Source organism: Leucoraja erinacea, unplaced genomic scaffold (assembly GCF_028641065.1).
Source record: "Leucoraja erinacea ecotype New England unplaced genomic scaffold, Leri_hhj_1 Leri_211S, whole genome shotgun sequence".
Taxonomy (NCBI): domain Eukaryota; kingdom Metazoa; phylum Chordata; class Chondrichthyes; order Rajiformes; family Rajidae; genus Leucoraja; species Leucoraja erinaceus.
Genome location: NW_026576112.1, coordinates 158,571 through 181,929, shown reverse-complemented (window position 1 = coordinate 181,929; position 23,359 = coordinate 158,571). Strand labels below are relative to the sequence as shown.

At 50.3% G+C, this 23,359-nt stretch overlaps 1 protein-coding gene across 2 annotated transcripts; it reads right to left on the bottom strand.

Moving 5' to 3' along the window:
* Positions 1–3,222: 3,222 nt before the first annotated feature.
* On the bottom strand, positions 3,223–21,555 carry LOC129716331 (transmembrane protein 151B-like). 2 transcript variants are annotated; one of them, XM_055666202.1, is made up of 2 exons: positions 21,443–21,555; positions 3,223–4,673 (listed from the first exon to the last, which is right to left on the bottom strand). In XM_055666202.1, the coding sequence occupies exons 1-2, from the start codon at positions 21,476–21,478 to the stop codon at positions 3,246–3,248; spliced, it is 1,464 nt and encodes a 487-aa protein (XP_055522177.1). In that variant the 5' UTR covers positions 21,479–21,555; the 3' UTR covers positions 3,223–3,245. The 2 variants fall into 2 exon arrangements, with proteins under 2 accessions (XP_055522177.1, XP_055522178.1); XM_055666203.1 differs by having other exon boundaries at positions 3,223–4,670.
* Between the last annotated feature and the right edge of the window lie 1,804 nt (positions 21,556–23,359).

Sequence of the window (23,359 nt, the reverse complement as noted above, 5' to 3'; positions counted from 1 at the left end):
GCCCTGGTGGTTCCAAAGTTCTTCCATTTAAGAATGACGGAGGCCACTGTGCTCTTCAGGACCTGCAATTCTGCAGAAATTGTTCTATACCCTTCCCCAGATCTGTGTCTCGACACAATCCTGTCTCGGAGGTCTACGGACAATTCCTTCATGCACAGTCAACTGCGGGGCCTTATATAGACAGGTGTGTGCCTCTCCAAATCATGTCCAATCAATTTATTTTATCACTGATGGACTCCAATCAAGTTGTAGAAACATCTCAAGGATAATCATAGAAAATAGGTGCAGGAGTAGGCCATTCGGCCCTTCGAGCCTGCACCGCCATTCAATATGATCATCCAACTCAGTATCCCGTACCTGCCTTCTCTCCATACCCCCTGATCCCTTTAGCCACAAGGGCCACATCTAACTCCCTCTTAAATATAGCCAATGAACTGTGGCCTCAACTATGTTCTGTGGCAGAGGATTCCACAGATTCATCACTCTCTGTGTGAATTTTTTTTTCTCATCTCGGTCCTAAATGATTTCCCCCTTATCCTTAAACTGTGTGACACCTTGTTCTGGACTTCCCCAACATCGGGAACAATCTTCCTGCATGTAGCCTGTCCAACCCCCTTAAGAATTTTGTAAGTTTCTATAAGATCCCCCCTCAATCTCGTAAATTCTAGCGAGTACAAGCCAAGTCTATCCAGTCTTTCTTCATATGAAAGTCCTGACATCCCAGGAATCAGTCTGGTGAACCTTCTCTGTAGGGCAAGAATGTCTTTCCTCAGATTAGGAGACCAAAACTGTACGCAATACTCCATGGAAACAGGATGAACCTAAGCTCAATTTTGAGTGTCAAAGCAAAATGTCAGAATACTGATGTAAATGTGATATTTCAGTTATTTCATTTTAATTACATTGCAAAATTCCTAAACACCTGTTTTTGCTTCTTCATTCTGGGGTATTGTGTGTAGATTGATGATTTAAAAAAATGAATTTAATCCATTTTAAAATAAGGCTGTAACGTAACAAAATGTGGGGAAAGTGAGGGGGTCTGAGTGCTTTCTGAATGCACTGTATTTGGGCATAAGACAGGGAGTTGGGGAGGGTGGATTCTCCCTGCCGGTTTGCTCCTGGGCCTGACCAAGATGGTCCAGGCATGGGGCGGGATGGTCGCAACAGAGTCGGCTGCCTGTCCCCTCTTCCGGGCCCACGTGTCCCTGGAGAGGGAACACGCACATACGCGGGGACTCTGAAGGTGTTTAAGAAGGAACTGCAGATGCTGGAAAATCGAAGGTAGACGAAAATGCTGGAGAAACTCAGTGGGTGCGGCAGCATCTATGGAGCGAAGGAAATAGGCAACGTTTCGGGCTGAAACCCTTCTTCAGACTGATCGGGGGTGGCGGGGAGAAGAAAGGAAAAAGGAGGAGGAGGAGCCCGAGGGCTGAGGAAGGGGAGGAGACAGCAAGGGCTAACAACATTGGGAGAATTCAATGTTCATGCCCGCAGGATGCAGGCTCCCCATGCGGAATATGAGGTGCTGTTCCTCCAATTTCCGGTGTTGCTCGCTCTGGCCATGGAGGAGACCCATGACAGAGAGGTCGGATGGGGAATGGGAGGGGGAGTTGAAGTGCTGAGCGGAGGTGTTGGGCGAAACGATCGCCAAGCCTACGCTTGTTCTCACCGATGTAGATCAGCTGACACTTAGAGCAGCGGATGCAATAGATGAGGTTGGAGGAGATGCAGGTGAACCTTTGGACTCTGAAGGCCTATTTGTCGATAAAGTCGGTGATATTATAATCTGATAACCGTTGTAATTGTAAACGGCAAATGGCAGTCTTGGTTTTGTTACTACTCTGTATGTGTTTATTTGAATAAAAACTCGTTATGTTAAAAATAAAAGGGTGAGACACAACGTGAAGCTCCCTCTGCACTGCCCTGTCACACACGCACATACACGCACACACACACATGCCCACACACATGCACGCACGCACGCACACACACACACGCACGCCCACACACACACACACACATACGCACACACACCCACACACGTACGCCCACACACACACACACGTACACACACGCGCACACACACACGCCCACACACACACACACACGCACGCACACACACACACACACACACACGCACGCACGCACACACACCCACACACACACCTACGCACACGCGCACACACACACACACACACTCGCTAGGGTTGGATACAGTCTCTCGCGGTTCATAGTCTCGCCAGTCGCTTGCCACTGTTGCGGGCTGGAGCGTGTACATGGAGCGTGTGAGGCTGTTCCAATATCTCTAAAGGGGCCGCTCCTGGCCGCTCTTCACACCCACCCTCCTCATCTCTGGACACCCTGTGCGTAGGGGAGAGGGTCGGGGAGGGGGGGGGGGGGGCTGAAGATGTCCTGGTCGTGTTGGCTCCTGGGCCTGGACAAGATGGCCACCCGCCAGTCACGGCGCCAGGCGGAAGACGGCTCTGCCACGAGGCCCCTTTTCCGGGGCTATGTCCGTGCCCGGATGGCACTAGCGAAGGACCACGCGCTGTCCACGGGGATTTCCGGGACCGCTTGTCTTGACAAGGATGGGGAAATACTGATTTAATATTTAGAATTGAAGAATATTTGTTTTATTTTGTATCACGGTGGTGGGTTTGTCTTGAATAGTCTTGTACTGTACATATTACTTTTGTAAATTATTGATTTAAATTATTTTTTTACAATAAACCCCCCCCCCCCCCCCCACAAAAAACATTGATCGGAGCTCTTGACACACATTTCACGCACAAATTTGTTGTTTTAAACATCTTTTGGGGCTTGGGCGGCACGTTACACACATCTGGCGTATCGCTGCAACCCTGCGGGAGTTTCTTTGGAGACGAGAGGGGGAAAGAAACATTTTTTAAAAGGATAAAATGGAGATGGAGGGCTGAAGATGTCCTGGTCAGGTTTGCTCCTGGGCCTAGCCAAGATGGCCATCCGCGAGTCATGGCGAGGAGAGGCGAGGAGAGGAGAGGAGAGGAATGAAGAGGGGAGGAGAGGAAAAATGAGGGGAGGAGGAGAGAGGAGGAGAGGGGAGGAGAGGAGAGGAGAGGAGAGGAGAGGAGAGGAGAGGAGAGCAGACAAGAGCAGAGGAGAGGAGAAGAGAGGAGAGGAAGAGGAGAGGGGAGGAGAGGAGATGAAGAGGGGAGGAGAGGAATGAAGAGGAGAGGAGAGGAGAGGAGAGAGGCAAGGTTCAATGATCACAGTGGCGTGTCTGGTCCCTCTGCCTCTCCATCCCCATCCCCATCCCGTTGCCGGGGCTGGTGCCCCTGGCAACCGTCTCCACCGTGGACCAGGAGGCGGGGGAAACGCAGGGCCTCTTGGTAGGTGGGCGGTAGGTCCCCCTCGACCCTCTCCCCCTCCTCCCCCTCTTCCTCCTCCTCCTCCTCCCCCCCCCCTACCACCACCACCACCTCCTCCTCCTCCCCCTCCCTCCTCCTCAGGCCCCCACTCAGGCTCCTGAAGATGCAGGCCCGGCCCAGGGAGAAGCGGCTTCGGCTGAAGGGCAGGCGGGCGCGCGGGCGTGGGACGCGGGAGGGGAGCGACAAGCTGCTGAGGGAGCGTCGGCAGCCCCGGCAGGGCCTAGGGTGGGAGGAGGCCTCCATCAGCAGGGCCTCGGAGTAGGTGGGCACCAGCTGGCGGTTGGTGCAGATGTGCCACTCCAGTTCGGTCACGTCCACTGTGGTGGTGGCGGTGGGCCTAGAGGAGTGGGGGGCCCCTCCGTCACCATCGGGGGCCCCGAACAGCTTCTCCACGTGGTAGTGGAGGCAGGCGGTGCGGTATTCGGCCAGCACTCGCAGGGGCCAGCTGAGGACCACCAGCGACACGGTCCAGAAGATGGAGGGCGACACGTACCAGGGCGGGCTCTTGGGGTCGGAGAGGGCCACCATCCTCTCCTTGAAGTCCACGTCCCTCAGGTGCATGCCCTCGCGGGCCTCCAGGTAGTCGTCGAGGCCCTCGTTGTCGCTGAAGAAGCGCGCCCGCTGCGTTAGGTAGGCCGTCTCCGCCTCGGCGCCGGCGAAGCTGAAGCACTTGGTGAAGCGCAGGCGGGTGGCCGGGTGGTCGCCCAGGCCCGCCAGCCCGCGGGAGACGTCCCGCACCCCGTGGCGCCCGTAGTCGAACTCGGACTCGGCCAGGCGGGTGTTGACCCGTTCGTGGTACACCTGCGTGGTGGTGTAGGCGTCGCCGTTGCGGTAGCGGGTGACCTGGCGTGTCCGCCGGACGTAGTGGTAGCTGACGGCCCGCCACCAGATGCAGGGGCTGGCCCGCTGGAGGCGTTCCACCCGCTCGTACACACCGTGCACGTCCACACGGTGCTGGGCCTCCCGCCCGGCGTGGCAGTGCCAGCACTCCACCAGGTACACCACGTACAGCATGAGCAGGAAGGCCAGCGGGATGTAGACGTAGCCGCTGGAGCACGGGCTCTCATGGTAGACCATCGACTCCCCCCCGCCCACACCGCCCCCGCCGCCCATCAGGGGCGTGCGGAAGGACAGGCGGGTGACGGTGGACAGGTGGCACCAGGCCACCACGCCAACGCAGCCCAGCATCAGCACGGTGAGCACCAGGCATTTCCAGTGCGACTCCCGGCACAGCGAGGCGCTCAGAGACTGCTTCAGGGGCCGCTGCTGTGGGGGGGACAGAGGGGGGAGAAGATGGAGGTGGGGGGAGAAGATGGAGGTGGAGGGGGGATGATGGAGGTGATGGAGATGATGGAGATGATGGAGGTGATGGAGAGGGGGTGAAGGAGGTGATGGAGATGATGGAGAGGAGAGGGGGAGAAGGAGATGGGGGGATGATGGAGGGTGTGAAGGAGATGGAGGGGGAGGGGGAGATGGCATGAGGGAGAAAGGGAAGATGGAGGTGATGGAGATGATGGAGAGGGGAGATGGTGGAGATGGAAATGATGGAGATTGATGGGGATGATGGGGATGATGGGAGATGATGGAGGTGATGGAGGTGATGGAGGATGATGGAGAGGGGAGAGGGGGTGATGGAGATGATGGGGGTGTGATGGAGAGATGATGTGGGGGGTGATGGATGGTGGGTGATGGGTGATGGATGATGTGATGATGGGGTGGTGATGGGTGATGATGGAGATGGAGATGAGATGGATGGAGATGATGATGGAGAGGGAGAGGAGATGATGGAGATGATGGAGGTGATGGAGATGATGGAGATGATGGAGATGATGGAGATGATGGAGATGATGGAGGTGATGGAGATGATGGAGATGATGGAGATGATGGAGATGATGGAGGTGATGGAGGGGAGATGGAGGTGATGGAGGTGATGGAGGTGATGGAGGGGATGGAGGTGATGGAGATGATGGGTGGTGGTGATGGAGATGATGGAGGTGATGGGGATGATGGGGGTGATGGAGATGATGGGGGTGATGGAGATGATGGAGGTGATGGGGGTGATGGTGGTGATGGAGGTGATGGAGATGATGGGGATGATGGAGATGATGGAGATGATGGAGGTGATGGAGATGATGGAGGTGATGGTGGTGATGGTGGTGATGGAGGTGATGGAGATGATGGAGGTGATGGAGGTGATGACGATGGAGATGATGGAGATGATGGAGATGATGGAGAGGGGGAAGATGGAGATGGAGAGGAGATGGGGAGAATGAGATGGAGAGATGGGGATGATGGAGATGGGGAGGGGGGAGATGGGGGAGAGGAGGGGGGAGGGGGAGAGATGGCATGAGGAGAGAGGGGAGGATGGAGAGGGGGGAGGGGAGAGATGAGGGGAGGGGAGATGGCATGAGGGAGGGAGAGGGGAGATGGGGATGGGGGGGGGGAGAAGAGGGGAGGGGGGGAGATGGCATGAGGGAGAGAGGGGAGATGGGGAGGGGGGGGAGATGGGGGAGGGGGTGGGGGGGGAGATGGGGAGAGGGGGGCAGAGGCAGAGGGTGAAGGGGAGGGGGAGGATGAGGGGGTAGATTTGGGATGATGGAGAGAGGGGGGGGCGAGGGGGGGTGGGAGGGAGAAGGGGATGGGGGGGGGTAAAGGAGGGGGGGGAGGGGAGAGAGAAATGATAGAGGGGGAGTGGGAGATGGCATGAGGGAGAGATAGGGGGAGGAGGGAAGGGGGGAGATGGGGAGATGAAGGGTGTGAGAGGGAGATAGGGAGATGGGGGAGAGGGGAGGGGGAGAGATTGAGGGACAGGAAGTCGAGGTGACATGGGAGAGGGTCAGGGTGTCGAGTTAATGGGGAGATGAAGAATGGGAGAGGAGGGGGGAGAGAGAGGGGAGGGGGGAGACACAAACAGAAAACAGTTCAGTCACATCACCAAACGATGACACAAAGTGCCGGATTAACTCAGCGGGTCGGGTAGCATCTCTGGAGAACGTTGGCGGGTGACGTTTCGGGTCAGGACCCTCGAAGAACGGCCAAAGGGCCTGAGCTACAGGCTCGGACTTTATTCCATGGAGCGCAGGAGGATGAGGGGTGATCTTATAGAGGTGTACACAACCACGAGAGGTGAATGCACAGTCTATCACCCAGAGTAGGGGAATCAAGGACCAGAGAACATAGGTTTAAGGTGAAGGGGGGGGAAAAGATTTAACAGGAACCTGAGGGGTAACTTTTCCACACAAAGGGTGGTGGGTGTATGGAACGAGCTGCCGGAGGAGGTAGTTGAGGCTGGGACTATCGCAACTTGGATGGTGCATGGGTAAAGGAGGCTTAGAGGGATATGGGCCAAATGCAGGCAGGTGGGACTGGTGTAGATGGGGCATCTTGGGCAAGTTGGGCCGAAGGGCCTGTTTCCACACTGTGTGATTCAATTGGTTATACTCAGTAACTCAGACCTTAGGCGTGGAATCGGGGCGGCACTTGTGGCGCAGCGGGTAGAGTCGCTGCCTCACAGCGCCAGAGGCCCGGGTTCGATCCTGACCGCGGACGCTGTCTGTGCGGAGTTTGCACGTTCTCCCCGGGACCTGCACGTGGGTTTTCTCCGGGTGCTCCGGTTTCCCGCCCACATTCCAAAGGAGTGCCCGCTGGAGAGAGCAGTTCTACGGAGCCAAATTTCAAACTGGGAAGGGTGCAGAGAGGATTTACGAGGATGTTGCCAGGATTCGAGGGACTGGGCTAAGTTGAGTATCTTGGACTCCATTCTTTGGAGCGCAGGAGGATGAGGGCTGATCTTATTGAGGTGTACTGTATAAGATCGTAGATCGGGTAGACGGACAGAGTCTCTTGCTCAGAGTAAGGGAATCAAGGACATGCACCAGTCCTAATGTATTTTCTACATTGGGATAGTCCCAGCCTCAACTACTTCCTCCGGCAGCTCGTTCCATACACCCACCACCCTCTGTATGTGAAAAAGTTTCCCCTCAGGTTCCTATTAACTCTTTCCTCTCTCACCTTAAACATAGAACGTAGAGAAATAGGTGCAGGAGTAGGCCACTCGGCCCTTCGAGCCAGCACCGCCATTCAATATGATCACGGCTGATCATCCAGAATCAGTACCCCATTCCTGCTTTCTCCCCATATCTCTTGATTCCATTCGCCCTAAGAGCTAAATCTAACTCTGTCTTGAAAACATCCAGTGAATCGGCCTCCACTGCCTTCTGTGGCAGAGAATTCCACAGATTCACAACTCTCTGGGTGAAAAGGTTTTTCCTCATCTCAGTCCAAAATGGCCGACCCCTTATTCTTAAACTTAAAATGGACTCCCCCAACATGGCGGACATTTTTCTTGCATCTAGCCTGTCCGATCCTTTAGCCTTTCCAATCTTTCCTGATATGACACAGGAGACTCTTCTTCAGACCGAGAGTCAGGGAAAAGTGTCCTGGGCCTCCTCCACTGTCAGAGTGAGGCCTAGTGCAAATTGGAGGAACAGCACCTCATATTTCGCCTGGGCAGCTCACACCCCAGCGGTATGAACATTGACTTCTCTAGCTCCAAATAACCCTTACTATCTCCATCCCCTCCCCCTTCCCAGTTCTCCCACCAGTCTGACTGTCTCCGACTACATTTTATCTCTGTTTGCTTTGTTGTCACCTTCTCCCAGCTAACAATGATCTATTCTACATTTTCATCAGGTCATGTGATAGGAGTATAATTAGCCCATCAAGTCCACTCCACCATTCAATCCTGGCTGATCTATCTCTCCCTCCTAACCCCATTCTCCTGCCTTCTCCCCACAACCTCTGACACCCGCACTAATCAAGAATCTATCAATCTCCCCCTTAAAAATATCCATTGACTTGGCCTCCACAGCCGTCTGTGGCAATGAATTCCGCAGATTCACTGCACCTTGATCTCCATCCCCTTTGTCCAGTTTTCACACCTTACACCTCCTTATCTCCCTCTCCCCCCCGACTCTGAGTCTGGAGAAGGATCTCAACCCGAAACGTCACATATTGCCATAGATGGAGTGCAGAGACGGTTCACCAGGCTGATTCCTGGGATGTCAGGACTGTCTTATGAAGAAAGACTGGATAGACTTGGTTTATACTCTCTAGAATTTAGGAGATTGAGAGGGGATCTTATAGAAACATACAAAGTCTTAAGGGGTTGGACAGGCTAGATGCAGGAAGATTGTTCCCGATGTTAGGGAAGTCCAGGACAAGGGGTCACAGCTTAAGGATAAGGGGGAAATCCTTTAAAACCGAGATGAGAAGAACTTTTTCTCTTATGTAGAATGCATTTCGTTGTCTCTGTACTGTACACTGACAATGACAATAAATTGAATCATTTCATTTCATTTCATTTTCATTTTTTTCACACAGAGAGTGGTGAATCTCTGGAACTCTCTGCCGCAGAGGGTAGTTGAGGCCAGTTCATTGGCTATATTTAAGAGGGAGTTAGATGTGGCCCTTGTGGCTAAGGGGATCAGGGGGTATGGAGAGAAGGCAGGTACGGGATACTGAGTTGGATGATCAGCCATGATCATATTGAATGCGGTGCAGGCTCGAAGGGCTGAATGGCCTACTCCTGCACCTAATTTCTATGTTTCTATGTCACCCGCACCTTCTCTCCAGAGATGCTGCCTGTCCCGCTGAGTTGCTCCAGCGTTTGCGTGGCTGAGTGGTTGTAAAATTGCACAAATACACACGCTAAATGTTCGAGAAAGCATTGAGTTGAGACGGCAAAATGAACCTGAAGGGCCAAAGACTGGACCAGAATATTTTAAAACCAAGAGACTTTGCTGTTGAAACGTTGCCATGCTTTGTAACATGAGAGGAATACGGTGTCACAAATAGAATTGAAGGATGAATGTGATCTTCTACAGAGGGGAGAGGATGCAAGGTGACATAGCAAAAGGTTTTGAGTATAGGAGCAGGGAGGTTCTACTGCAGTTGTACAGGGTCTTGGTGAGACCACACCTGGAGTATCGCGTACTGTTTTGGTCTCCAAATCTGAGGAAAGACATTCTTGCCACAGAGGGAGTGCAGAGAAGGTTCACCAGACTGATTCCTGGGATGGCAGGACTTTCATATGTAGAAAGACTGGATAGACTCAGCTTGTACTCGCTAGAATTTAGAAGATTGAGGGGGGGATCTTATAGAAACGTACAAAATTCTTAAGGGGTTGGACAGGCTAGATGCAGGAAGATTATTCCCGATGTTGGGGAAGTCCAGAACTAGGGGTCTCAGTTTAAGGATAAGAGGGAAATCCTTTAGGACCGAGATGAGAAAATCATTTTTTACACAGAGAGTGGTGAATCTCTGGAACTCTCTGCCACAGAAGGTGGTTGAGGCCAGTTCATTGGCTATATTTAAGAGGGAGTTAGATGTGGCCCTTGTGGCTAAAGGGATCAGGGGGTATGGAGAGAAAGCAGGTACAGGATACTGAGTTGGATGATCAGCCATGATCATATTGAATGGCGGTGCAGGCTCGAAGGGCCAAATGGCCTACTCCTGCACCTAATTTCTATGTTTCTATGTGACCCGAATATGCTCCACGTTTACAACGAGGTAGTTTATGAGGAGGTCTACAAGAATGATTCCAGGAATGAGTGGGTTAACATATGATGAGCGCTTGAAGGAACTCATCGCTGGAGTTTAGAAGGATGAGGGGAGGAGGACCTCATTGAAACGTAACTGAATAATGAAAGGCCTGGATAGAGAGGATGTGGAGAGGATGTTTCCACTGGTGGGTGAGTCTAGGACCAGAGGTCACAGCCGCAGAATTAAAGGGCGCTCTTTTAGAAAGGAGGTGAGGAGGAACTTCTTTAGTCAGAGGGTGGTGAATCTGTGGAACTCATTCAAGTCAAGTCACATATTTGTGTAGCACATTTAAACACTTATTTAAAAGGATATTGGGATGAGGATAGGTGATTGTGAGTGGGATATTTGTTATACTAATTGATTATAGAGTGATGGGTTATATATATATATATATATATGACTAAGATACTGTATAGTATACGAGGGTTTTTTACTTTCATCTTTTTTTCTTTTTTGTATGGCTTTGTAAATATCTGATTAGTGTATAAATGTAAATAATTTGGTGTACATATAGTGGCTGGTGTACACATGATGTACATATAGTGGCTGGGTGTACATATGGTGTACATCTTCAAATCCAGTGTTAAAACACATTTGTACTCCCTGGCTTTTGACCATGCCTGAGGCTTTGCTTCTGTTTGTGGTGTTTTTGATGTTTCTTTATTTTACATGTCTTTTCCTACTATTTCTTTTGATTGTTATTTTTGGTGTGTATTAACTTTTTTGTCAATGATTAGTGATGTACAGCACTTTGTTGCAGCTATGTTTGTTTTTAAAGTGCTCTATAAATAATTATTATTATTATTATTATTATTATATAGCTGCTAAATTTGTGTAAGATAATTACAAGCAGTTGAATAAGGGGTGGGAATTAATCAACTTTGGCTGCTTCCTGTTCCTTTTCGGACACAAACGATCTCATTTATTTATAGATATTGTTTATGACACTTTATAAATATTCTTGTTTTGTTTTTTGAAAAACAACTCTCGTTGACCAAAGTGCTTTACATTGGTGGAGGTACTAACGGTGCTCCCTCAGAGGACCTCAAGAAACATAGAAAATAGGTGCAGGAGTTGGCCATTTGGCCCTTCGAGCCTGCACCGCCATTCAATATGATCATGGCTGATCATCCAACTCAGTATCCCGTACCTGCCTTTCTCTCCATACCCCCTGATCCCTTTAGCCACAAGGGCCACATCTAACTCCCTCTTAAATCCAGCCAATGAACTGTGGCCTCAACTACCGTCTGTGGCAGAGAATTCCACAGATTCACCACTCTCTGTGTAAAAAGTGATTTTTTCATCTCGGTCCTAAAAGATTTCCCCCTTATCCTTAAAATGATTTTCTCATCTCGGTCCTAAAAGACTTCCCTCTTATCCTTAAACAGTGACCCCTTGTTCTGGACTTCCCCAACATCGGGAATAATCTTCCTGCATCTAGCCTGTCCAACCCCTTAAGAATTTTGTAAGTTTCTATAAGATGTTTTATTATTTTTTATTTATTATTTTTGTCTTTTTATCTTTGTGTTTTTTTTACATTTGTAAGTTCCCGTTTAAAGATTTAACTATATTTACATAGAGACCGGGAGGTCTATATTCAATGTGTATTTTGACACCGGTCTCATATTAGGTTAGACCTGTTATTAATGTGATCCTGAGCCCTATGTACCATTATCATTATTCTTTTTTGCTCTGTTTTTTAGGTTTTATTTTTGTTTTTTTGGGGGAAAAAACCCAATAAAAAGATTTTAAAAGAACAAAAGAAAGAACGAGTTTGAATTTTATACGGAACCGCAATGGGAGCCAGTGGAGAGAGGCCAGAATCGGGGTGATGTGGTCCCTTTTTCGGGTGCCCGTCAGGAGTCTCGCTGCGGCGTTTTGGACCAATTTCAGGCGGGGCGGGGCGGGACAGGGACATTGCCACAGAGGGCTGCGGAGGCCAAGTCAGTGGACACTTTTAAGGCGATAGATTGACATATTCTTAATTAGAACGGGTGTCAAAGGTTATGGGGAGAATGTGTAACTACTAGCCAAAACAGAGCAGGAATAGCACCAAAATGTAGTAAAGGATTCATGCATTGCTAGGCCATTTTGGCCAAATGTTTTTGCAGATATAAGACAAGCTATTGATGGTCTCAGCAAGTCTAGGGCCCAGATCAGTGTTGCAGATAAGATATGTATGAATATCTCTTCAATTGACAGAATGAATGAGATTTCTCCAAAGTGTAATATGCATGAAGTTGGTTGGATTAATGCAACAGCATGTTGTGAGACAGTTACCCTGCTGTTTGTTGATTGGTTAAAGTGTTGAGCCCTGGCAGGTTTCGTTTGAGTTCCAGGGCAAATGTTGCATTATTTAAGTTAACATAGCTTCCTTCCAGAAGCTTCTCCTAGAAACAATGTATGGGAGACTCTGTAATTGGTTTTGGGAACTGTCAATGTTGATGTAATTAGAAGGGTTTAGGCCTGAAACGTAGCCTATTTCCTTGATTAGTGCGGGTGTCAGGGGTTATGGGGAGAAGGCAGGAGAATGGGGTCAGGACGGAGAGATGGATCAACCATGATTGAATGCTGTAGTCGACTTGATGGGCCGAATGGCCTAATTCTGCTCCTGTCACTTATGCCCTTACGACCTTATGACCCAAACGTTATTCCCTTTATCCTGTATCTGCACACTGTGTGGATGGCTGTGATCGCGTATAGTCTTTCCGTTGACTGGTTAGCACGCAACAGAAAGCTTTTCACTGTACCTCGGTACACGTGACAATTAGCTCAACTAAACCAATCTCTTCCTCGCCCCTCTCTCCCGTCTCTCCAAAACAAGTTCACAAGTTATAGGAGTAGAATTAGGCCATTCGGCCCATCGAGTCTGTTGTGACGAGTCTGTCTTTACGACGTCTAAAGGTTTAAGCCCTCGGTTGTCACTAATTTGTGGACCATGGTTCAGAAGGTAGACAAAAACGCTGGAGAAACTCAGCAGTATCTCATCAGCAGTATCAGATACTCAGCAGTATAAATGGTGGCCTATTATCTAAATGGTGGCCGATTGGGAAAGGGGGAGATGCAGCGAGACCTGGGTGTCATGGTACACCCAGTCATTGAAGGTAGGCATGCAGGTGCAGCAGGCAGTAAAGAAAGCGAATGGTATGTTAGCTTTCATTGCAAAAGGATTTGAGTATAGGAGCAGGGAGGTTCTACTGCAGTTGTACAGGGTCTTGGTGAGACCACACCTGGAGTATTGCGTACAGTTTTTGGTCTCCAAATCTGAGGAAGGACATTATTGCCATAGAGGGAGTGCAGAGACGGTTCACCAGACTGATTCCCGGGATGTCAGGACTGTCTTATGAAGAAAGACTGGATAGACTTGGTTTATACTCTCTAGAATTTAGGAGATTGAGAGGGGATCTTATAGAAACTTACAAAATTCTTAAGGGGTTGGACAGGCTAGATGCAGGAAGATTGTTCCCGATGTTAGGGAAGTCCAGGACAAGGGGTCACAACTTAAGGATAAGGGGGGAAATCCTTTAAAACCGAGATGAGAAGAACTTTTTTCACACAGAGAGTGGTGAATCTCTGGAACTCTCTGCCACAGTTGAGGCCAGTTCATTGGCTATATTTAAGAGGGAGTTAGATGTGGCCCTTGTGGCTAAGGGGATCAGGGGGTATGGAGAGAAGGCAGGTACAGGATACTGAGTTGGATGATCAGCCATGATCATATTGAATGGCGGTGCAGGCTCGAAGGGCCGAATGGCCTACTCCTGCACTTAATTTCTATGTTTCTATGTAGCAGGGTGAGGCAGCATCTATGGAGCGAAGGAAAAGGTGAATAGGAGTCCGCCGCTCCATAGATGCTGCCTCACCCGCTGAGTTTCTCCAGCATTTTTGTGTACCTGCGATTTTCCAGCATCTGCAGTTCCTTCTTAAACAAATAATTCATACGTTTGATCGGATTGTACAGAGACCACCCCTGCGTAGTTCGGCCCCTCAAGGTCATGGGCCTTAGACCGAAGTCGATCTTCTGGACGTCCGCTTGGGACTGGGTGACCTTTTGGAGTGTTTCTGCTTGCACGAGGCTGAAGGGCTTGGCCTGGCAGAGACAAGGATCGAACCGGCGGTGGTTTAGGTATCGTGTAGGGGAATTTGTTGTTCAATCCCAAAATAAAGACGAGTTGTCCCAGTGCTCGACTCTGTGGTTTTTGGCTGAACTAGACAGGGGGGTAAGCTTGAGAAGAGCATATTTACAAAGGCAGGGGAATGGGGGTTGGAGGCAGGGATCAGCCATGAGTGAATGGTGGAGTGGACTCTGTGGTAGCCATTTATCATAACTCTGTATATTATAATTATATCCAGTTATCTGCCTGCAATTATGTGGGTGACAATAGACAATAGACAATAGGTGCAGGAGTAGGCCATTCGGCCCTTCGAGCCAGCACCGCCATTCAATGTGATCATGGCTGATCATCCCCAATCAGTACCCCGTTCCTGCCTTCTCTCCATACCCCCTGACTCCGCTATCTTTAAGAGCCCTATCTAGCTCTCTCTTGAAAGCATCCAGAGAACCGGCCTCCACCGCCCTCTCAGGCAGAGAATTCCACAGACTCACAACTCTCTCTGAGAAAAAGTGTTTCCTCGTCTCCGTTCTAAATGGTTAACCCCTTATTCTTAAACTGTGTGTGGCCCCTAGTTCTGGACTCCCCCAACATCGGGAACATGTTTCCTGCCTCTAGCGTGTCCAAACCCTTAATAATCTTATGTGTTTCAATAAGATATCCTGTCATCCTTCTAAACTCCAGAGTGTACAAGCCCAGCCGCTCCATTCTCTCAGCATATGACAGTCCCGCCATCCTGGGAATTAACCTTGTAAACCTACGCTGGGCTCCCTCAATAGAACGAATGTCCCTTCCTCAACTAGGGAACTTATACTTAAGGGGAGTTAAATTAGGGTGAGATTTATACGTAGTCTGGCTAAGTTTAACAATATAACAATTACAGCACGGAAACAGGCCATCTCCGCCCTACAAGTCCGTGCCGAACAACTTTTTTTCCCCTTAGTCCCACCTGCCTGCATTCATACCATTACCCTCCATTCCCTTCTCATCCATATGCCTATCCAATTTATTTTTAAATGATACCAACGAACCTGCCTCCACCACTTCCACTGGAAGCTCATTCCACACCGCTACCACTCTCTGAGTAAAGAAGTTCCCCCTCATATTACCCCTAAACTTCTGTCCCTTAATTCTGAAGTCATGTCCTCTCGTTTGAATCTTCCCTGTTCTCAAAGGGAAAAGCTTGTCCACGTCAACTCTGTCTATCCCTCTCATCATTTTAAAGACCTCTATCAAGTCCCCCCTTAACCTTCTGCGCTCCAGAGAATAAAGACCTAACTTATTCAACCTAAACCACCAGGTTTCTGGTGTGTGTTTGTGGCTAGGTTTCTGCCGCAGACTCCCAGATAGTTTTTAGTTTTGTTCGATGAAGATTAGGGAGAAGATATAGTTTTCCACCATGATCATGGGAATGATTGAAACGTGTATACTTGAACATTCAGGAGCGGAAAAGAATGCAGAAAGTTGTGAACACTGCCCAGTCCATCATCGGCTCTGACCTCCCCACCATCGATGGGGACCTATCGCAGTCGCTGCCTCAAAAAGCCTGCCAACATCATCAAAGTCCTACACCATCCTGGCCACACACTCATCTCTTCGCTGCCTTCTGGAAGAAGGTACAGGAGCCTGAAATCTGTTACATCCAGGTTCAGGAATAGCTACTTCCCCACAGCCATCAGGCTATTAAACACAACTTCAAACAAACTCTGAACTATAACAGCCTATTGCATGTTATCTGTTTATTTATTGTGTATATATATATATGGTCTATGGTATATAGACACACTGAACTTTTATCTCCTGTTCTGTATTATGCTTAGATATTCTGTTGACTGATTCCTGGGATGTCAGGACTTTCATATGAAGAAAGACTGGATAGACTCGGCTTGTACTCGCTAGAATTTAGAAAATTGAGGGGGGATCTTATAGAAACTTACAAAATTCTTAAGGGGTTGGACAGGCTGGATGCAGGAAGATTGCTCCCGATGTTGGGGAAGTCCAGGACAAGGGGTCACACAGTTTAAGGATAAGGGGGAAATCTTTTAGGACCGAGATGAGAAAATCATTTTTTACACAGAATCTGTGGAATTCTCTGCCACAGAAGGTAGTTGAGGCCACACAGTTCATTGGCTATATTTAAGAGGGAGTTAGATGTGGCCCTTGTGGCTAAAGGGATCAGGGGGGTATGGAGAGAAGGCAGGGATGGGATTCTGAGTTGGATGATCAGCCATGATCATATTGAATGACGGTGCAGGCTCGAAGGGCCTACTCCTGCACCTATTTTCTATGTTTCTATGTTTCTTGAGGTCCTCTGGGGGAGCGCTGTATGTACCCACTGTTTGTAGAGTTGTTTTCAAATGTGCTATAAATATGAAAGTGACTTGACTTGAATGAGTCCCACAGATTCACCACCCTCTGACTAAAGAAGTTCCTCCTCCTGATCATATCGAATGGCTCGAAGGGCCGCATGGCCTACTGCTGCACCTATTGTCTATGTTTCTATATTGTGCTGCAGCAAGCAAGAACGTCATTGTCCTATACAGGGACACATGACAATAAACTCACTTGAACTTGAACCTGCTGGACAATCGAAGGTAGACAAAAAACGCTGGAGAAACTCAGAGGGTGACGCAGCATCTATGGAGCGAAGGAAATAGGCGACGTTTCGGGTCTCGACCCGAAACGTCACCTATTTCCTTCGCTCCATAGATGCTGCCTCACCCGCTGAGTTTCCCCAGCATTTTTGTCTACCTTCTGAACCTTGGTCCGCAACTTAGTGACAACCGAGGGCTTAAACTTACAAAATTCTTAAGGGGTTGGACAGGCTCGAGATGAGGAGTACTTTTTTCACACAGAGAGTGGTGAATCTCTGGAACTCTCTGCCACAGAGGGTAGTTGAGGCCAGTTCATTGGCTATATTTAAGAGGGAGTTAGATGTGGCCCTTGTGGCCAAGGGGATCAGAGGGTATGGAGAGAAGGCAGGTACAGGATACTGAGTTGGATGATCAGCCATGATCATATTGAATGGCGGTGCAGGCTCGAAGGACCGAATGGCCTACTCCTGCACCTAATTTCTATGTTTCTATGTTAAACCTTGGGACGTCGTAAAGACAGACTCGTCACAACAGACTCGATGGGCCGAATGGCCTAATTCTACTCCGATAACCTGCGAACTTGTTTTGGAGAGACGGGGGAGTGGGGCGAGGAAGAGATTAGTTGGGCTTATTGTCACGAGGTACAGCGAAAAGCTTTCTGTTGCGTGCTAACCAGTCAACGGAAAGACTATACGCGATCACAGCCGTCCACACAGTGTGCAGATACAGGATAAAAAGGGAATAACGTTTGGGCCATAAGGTCGTAAGTGACAGGAGCAGAATTAGGCCATTCGGCCCATCAAGTCTACTCCGCCATTCAATCAGGGCTGATCTATCTCTCCCTCCTAACCCCATTCTCCTGCCTTAGAAACATAGAAACATAGAAATTAGGTGCAGGAGTAGGCCATTCGGCCCTTCGAGCCTGCACCGCCATTCAATATGATCATGGCTGATCATCCAACTCAGTATCCCGTACCTGCCTTCTCTCCATACCCCCTGATCCCCTAAGCCACAAGGGCCACATCTAACTCCCTCTTAAATATAGCCAATGAACTGGCCTCAACTACCCTCTGTGGCAGAGAGTTCCAGAGATTCACCACTCTCTGTGTGAAAAAAACAGAGGCTTATGTCTTCTCCCCATAACCCCTGACACCCGCACTAATCAAGAATCTATCTATCTCTGCCTTAAATGTATCCACTGACTTGTGGCCTCCACAGCCGTCTGTGGCAAAGAATTCCACAGATTCACCACCCTCTGACTGAAGAAATTTCTCCTCATCTCCTTCCTAAAGGAACGTCCTTTAATTCTGAGGCTGTGCCCTCTGGTCCTAGACTCTAGACTCTCCCACTAGTGGAAACATCCTCTCCACATCCACTCTATCCAGGCTTTTCACTATTCTGTACGTTTCAATGAGGTCCCCCCTCCCCTCATCCTTCTAAACTCCAGCGCGTACAGGCCCAGTGCTGACAAACGCTCATCGTACGTTAACCCACTCATTCCTGGGATCGTTCTTGTAAACCTGCTCTGGACCCTCTCCAGAGCCGGCAGGCACATCCTTCCTCAGATATAGGGTCCCCGCCCCATTGCTCACAATGCTGTCTGTACGGAGTTTGCACGTTCTCTCCCCGTGACCTGCGTGGGTTTTCTCCGGGTGCTCCGGTTTCCTCCCACACTCCAAAGACGTGCGGGTTTTTTTGTAGGTCAATTGGCTCGTGTAAATTGTCAACAGTCACTGGTGCGTGTAGGATAGCGCTAAGGCACGGGGGGGGGGGATCGCTGGTCAGCCCGGACACGATGGGCCGAAGGGCCTGTTTCCGCGCTGTATCTCCGAAGTCTACAGTAAATCCCAAAGGCTTGCGGGTTTGTAGGTTATTTGGCCGTCCGTAAGTTGGGAGTGGATGAGAAAGCGGGATAAGGTGGAACTAGCGTGAACGGGTCAGCACGGACTCGGTGGGCCGAAGGGCCTGTTGTCGTGGTGTTTCTTTCAATCAGAAACTCTGCCACTTTGGTTCTGAATTATTCCACAGCTGCAGATTCCAAGGGCTGCACTTAATTTTTTAAAAAATGATCAGAAGACCATCACAAGGATATGGATGTGGGCCAAGCACAGGCAGGTGGGACTGGTGCAGATGGGGCACGTTGGCCAGCATTGACAAGTTGGGCCGAAGGGCCTGTTTCATAGGAACATAAAAAATAGGTGCAGGAGTAGGCCATTCGGCCCTTCGAGCCTGCACCGCCATTCAATATGATCATGGCTGATCATCCAACTCAGTATCCCATACCTGCCTTCTCTCCATACACCCTGATCCCTTTAGCCACAAGGGCCACATCTAACTCCCTCTTAAATATAGCCAATGAACTGTGGCCTCAACCACCTTCTGTGGCAGAGAATTCCACAGATTCACCACTCTCTGTGTGAAAAATGTTTTCCTCATCTCGGTCCTAAAAGATTTCCCCCTTATCCTTAAACTGTGTGACCCCTAGTTCTGGACTTCCCCAACATCGGGAACAATCTACCTGCATCTAGCCTGTCCAACCCCTTAAGAATTTTGTAAGTTTCTATAAGATCCCCCCCTCAATCTTCTAAATTCTAGCGAGTACAAGCCGAGTCTATCCAGTCTTTCTTCATACGAAAGTCCCAACATCCCAGGAATCAGTCTGGTGAACCTTCTCTGTACTCCCTCTATGGCAAGAATGTCTTTCCTCAGATTCGGAGACCAAAACTGTACGCAATACTCCAGGTGTGGTCTCACCAAGACCCTGTACAACTGCAAGGTTGTGTCTATGGGTCTAGGTGGGACTAGTGTATGTAGGACAGGTTTCGAGGGATATGGGCCAAAGGCAGGCAAGTGGGACTGGTGGAGATGGGGCAAGTTGGGCTGAAGGGCCTGTCTCTGGGAGTTTACCAGCTTTCTGAGGTAAAGCACGCAGGCATCTAAACTGGTGTAAGGTTCAAAACCACCTTCTGCACACCAGGTCCAACCTAAATGGTCTTGTGATTGAATTAGCAAGGTGCCCTCTACCCCAAAGTAAACACAAAACGCTGGAGTAACTCAGCGGGACAGAAGGAGAGAAGGAGCAGGTGATGTTTCGGGTTGAGACCGTCGGAGGGAGATACATCGATCAGGAAGGTGTGAAAAACAGAACAGACGTACAGAATAGTGAAAGGCCTTGGATAGAGTGGATGTGGAGAGGATGTTTCCACTAGTGGGAGAGTCTAGGACCAGAGGTCACAGCCTCAAAACTAAAGGGTGTTCCTTTAGGAAGGAGATGAGGAGGAATTTCTTTAGTCAGAGGGTGGTGAATCTGTGGGATTCTTTGCCACAGACGGCTGTGGAGGCCACAAGTCAGTGGATATATTTAAGGCAGGGTTGTTCCTCCAATTTACACTGGGCCTCACTGCCCTGTATATATATATACTCTCTCTGTCTCTCTGTGTCTCTGTCTCTCTCTCTCTCTGTCTCTCTCTCTCTCTCTCTCCCCCTCTCTCCCCCTGTTTCTCTCCCAAGATTTCCACCAACAATGTCAGAGAAGGGGGGAGAGAGGGAGGGAGGAGGGAGGAGAGAGAGAGAGAGAGAGAGAGAGAGAGAGAGAGAGAGAGAGAGAGAGAGAGAGAGAGAGAGAGAGAGAGAGAGAGAGAGAGAGAGAGAGAGAGGAGAAGGGGGGAAGGGCTGAGAGAAAAGGGGGAGAGACAAAGAAGGGGGAGAGAGAGAGGGAGAGAAAAGGGGGAGGGATAGAGAGAGAAGAGAGAGAGAGAGGGGGTCTCTCTCTCTCTCTCTCCCCCTCTCTACCTCTCTCTCTCTCTCTCCCTCTCTCTCTCTCTCTCTCTCTATCTCTCTCTCTCTCCCTCTCCTCTCTATCTCTCTCTCCCCCTCTCTCTACCTCTCTCCCCCCTCTCCCCCCCTCTCTCTCTCTCTCCCCTCTCTCTACCAATCTCTCTCTCTCCCCTCTCCCTCTCCCCCCTCTACCCCCTCCCTCCTCTCTCTCCCTCTCTCCATCCTCTCCCCCCTCCCCCTCTCTCCACTCTCCTCTCTCCCCCTCCCCTCTCTCTCTATCTCCTCTCTCCCCCTTCTCTCTACCTCTCTCTCCTTCTGTCCCCCCTCCTCTCTCCCTCTCTCCCCCCTATCTCTCCCCCCGTCCCCCTCCCTCTCAGTCACATTCTCTGTCCAAATGGCTGTGTATGTGTGTGTGTGTGTGGTGTGTGTGTGTGTATGCGTGTGTGTGTGTGTGTGTGTGTGTGTGTGTGTATGTGTGTGTGTGCGCGTGTGTGTGTGTGTGTGTGTGTGTGTGTGTGTGTGTGTGTGTGTGTGTGTGTGTGTGTGTGTGTGTGTGTGTGTGTGTGTGTGTGTGTGTGGTGTGTGTGTGTGTGTGTGTGTGTGTGTGTGTGTGTGTGTGTGTGTGTGTATGTGTGTGTGTGTGTGTGTGTGTGTGTGTGTGTGTGTGTGGTTTGTGTGTGTGTGTGCGGGTGTGTGTGTGTGTGTGTGGTTTGAGTGTGGTGTGCGGGTGTGTGTGTGTGTGTGTGTCAGAGCTACACGGACCGACTGTAAATAGGCAGCAAAAGGTGACTGGAGAGGAGGGGGGGTGAGATTGAAATATCATTTTAAGATCCCTCTCTATGTGGTGCGTGTACAGATGCCGGCAGGTGTGAGTGTGTAAGGGAGATGGGGTAAAGGGTAAGGGCGTGTTATTCCCCTCCCTCCCTCCACTCGCTCCCTGTGTGACTCTCACCTCCTCTCGGCACTCATGGATGTCTTCGGGCCGCATTGTCTTCAGCCGGCGAGGCAGGAGCGGGGCAGCTGCTTAAAGCCATTTGTGAGCTGACGAGTCATTTGCGATCCACTCTCTCTCTCTCTCCCTCCCTCTCCCTCCCTCTCTCTCTCTCTCTGTCCCTCTCTCTCTCTCTGTCTCTCTCTGCTTCTCTCTCTCCCTCTCTCTCTCTCTCTCTCTCTCTCTCCCTCTCTCTCTCTGTCTCTCTCTCTCTCTCTCTCTCTCTCTCTCTCTCTCTCTCTCTCTCTCTCTCTCTCTCTCTCTCTCTCTCTCTCTCTCTCTCTCTCTCTGTCTCTCTCCCTCTCTCTCCTCTCTCTCTCTCTCCCTCTCTCTCTCTCTCTCTGCCTCTCTCTCTCTCTCTCCTCCTCTCTCTCTCTCCCTCTCTCTCTCTGTCTCTCTCTCTCTCTCTCTCTCTCTCTATCTGTCTCTCTGCCTCTCTCTCTCTCTCTCTCCAACACAAACACAAACACACACACACCTCCCCAGAGGGGGGGAGAGGGAGGGAGGGGAGGGAGGGAGGGAGGGAGAGAGAGGAGGGGGGGGGAGAGAGGGGGGGGGGGGGGAGAGGAGGAGAGAGGGGGGGGGAGAGGAGAGAAAGGGAGAGAGGGGGGGGAGAGGGGAGGAGGGGGGGGGGGGGGGGGGAGAGAGAGGGAGGGGAGAGAAAGAGAGAGGGGGGGGGGGGGAGAGAGGAGGAGAGAAAGGAGAGCCAAGGAGAGAAAGAGGGGGGAGATGGGGAAGAGAGAGGAGAGGAAGGGAGAGAGGGGGAAGAGAGGGGGGGGGGAGAGTGAGCAGAGAGGGGGAGAGAGAGAATGATAGTGGAGAGATGGGGGAGAGGGAAAGAGAGGAGGGGAAGGGAGAGGGGGGGAGCGAGGGGGGGGGGGGGGGGGGGGGGGCGATTAAGAAAATAGCCAAGCAAGCAATCAGAAATTAAAAGCACATCTGCAGAGAAGCCACTTAGCTGTAAAGGAAATCGCAGGCAGCGTTTGAAAATGAAAGCTTTCACATACATCCAATATTGCAGGCATTCCCAGATTGCCTCTCCATCTCACTCCATCTCACTCACACACACACACACACACACCCCTGACGTCATCCACCTTGGGCAAGGAGACATACAGCCTGCAATATTTAAAGGGATAGTGTGTGATATTAGCCCTGGGCTCTGGGCTTCAGATGAAGGGATGTGTCCTCTCTGGCTGATAGGCACAAAAAAATCTGGAGTAACTCAGCGGGACAGGCAGCATCTCTGGAGATCGTGGGAGAGGTGACGTTTCGGGTCATAGAAACATAGAAACTAGGCGCAGGAGTAGGCCATTCGGCCCTTCGAGCCTGCACCACCATTCAACATGATCATGGCTGATCATCCAACTCAGTATCCCATCCCTGCCTTCTCTCCATACCCCCTGATCCCTTTAGCCACATCTAACTCCCTCTTAAATATAGCCAATGAACTGTGGCCTCAACTACCTTCTGTGGCAGAGAATTCCACAGATTCACCACTCTCTGTGTGTGAAAAATGTTTTTCTCATCTCGGTCCTAAAAGATTTTCCCCTTATGAATCTGAAGAAGGGTCGGGACCCTTCTTCAGATTCTGAGCCGAAACGTCACCCATCCTTGTCCTCAAGAGAGCGAGAGAGAGAGAGAGCTGCCTGACCGGCTGAGTTACTCCAGCACTTTATGCCTTTTTTAATTGTAAACCAGCATCTGCAGTTCCTTTATTTCTAAAACTAGAGATAAGCCACAAAATGCCGGAGTGACTCAACGGGGTGGGGGGGGGGAGACAATAGACAATAGACAATAGGTGCAGGAGTCGGCCATTCGGCCCTTCGAGCCAGCACCGTCATTCAATGTGATCATGGCTGATCATGCCCAATCCGT

Coding starts and splice junctions, on each gene's coding strand:
- LOC129716331 (XM_055666202.1), bottom strand. CDS start 21,478: ATGCGGCCCGAAGACATCCATGAGTGCCGAGAGGAG. Junction 4,674..21,442: donor TCCATGAGTGCCGAGAGGAG/GTGAGAGTCACA, acceptor TCCCCCCCACAG/CAGCGGCCCCTGAAGCAGTC.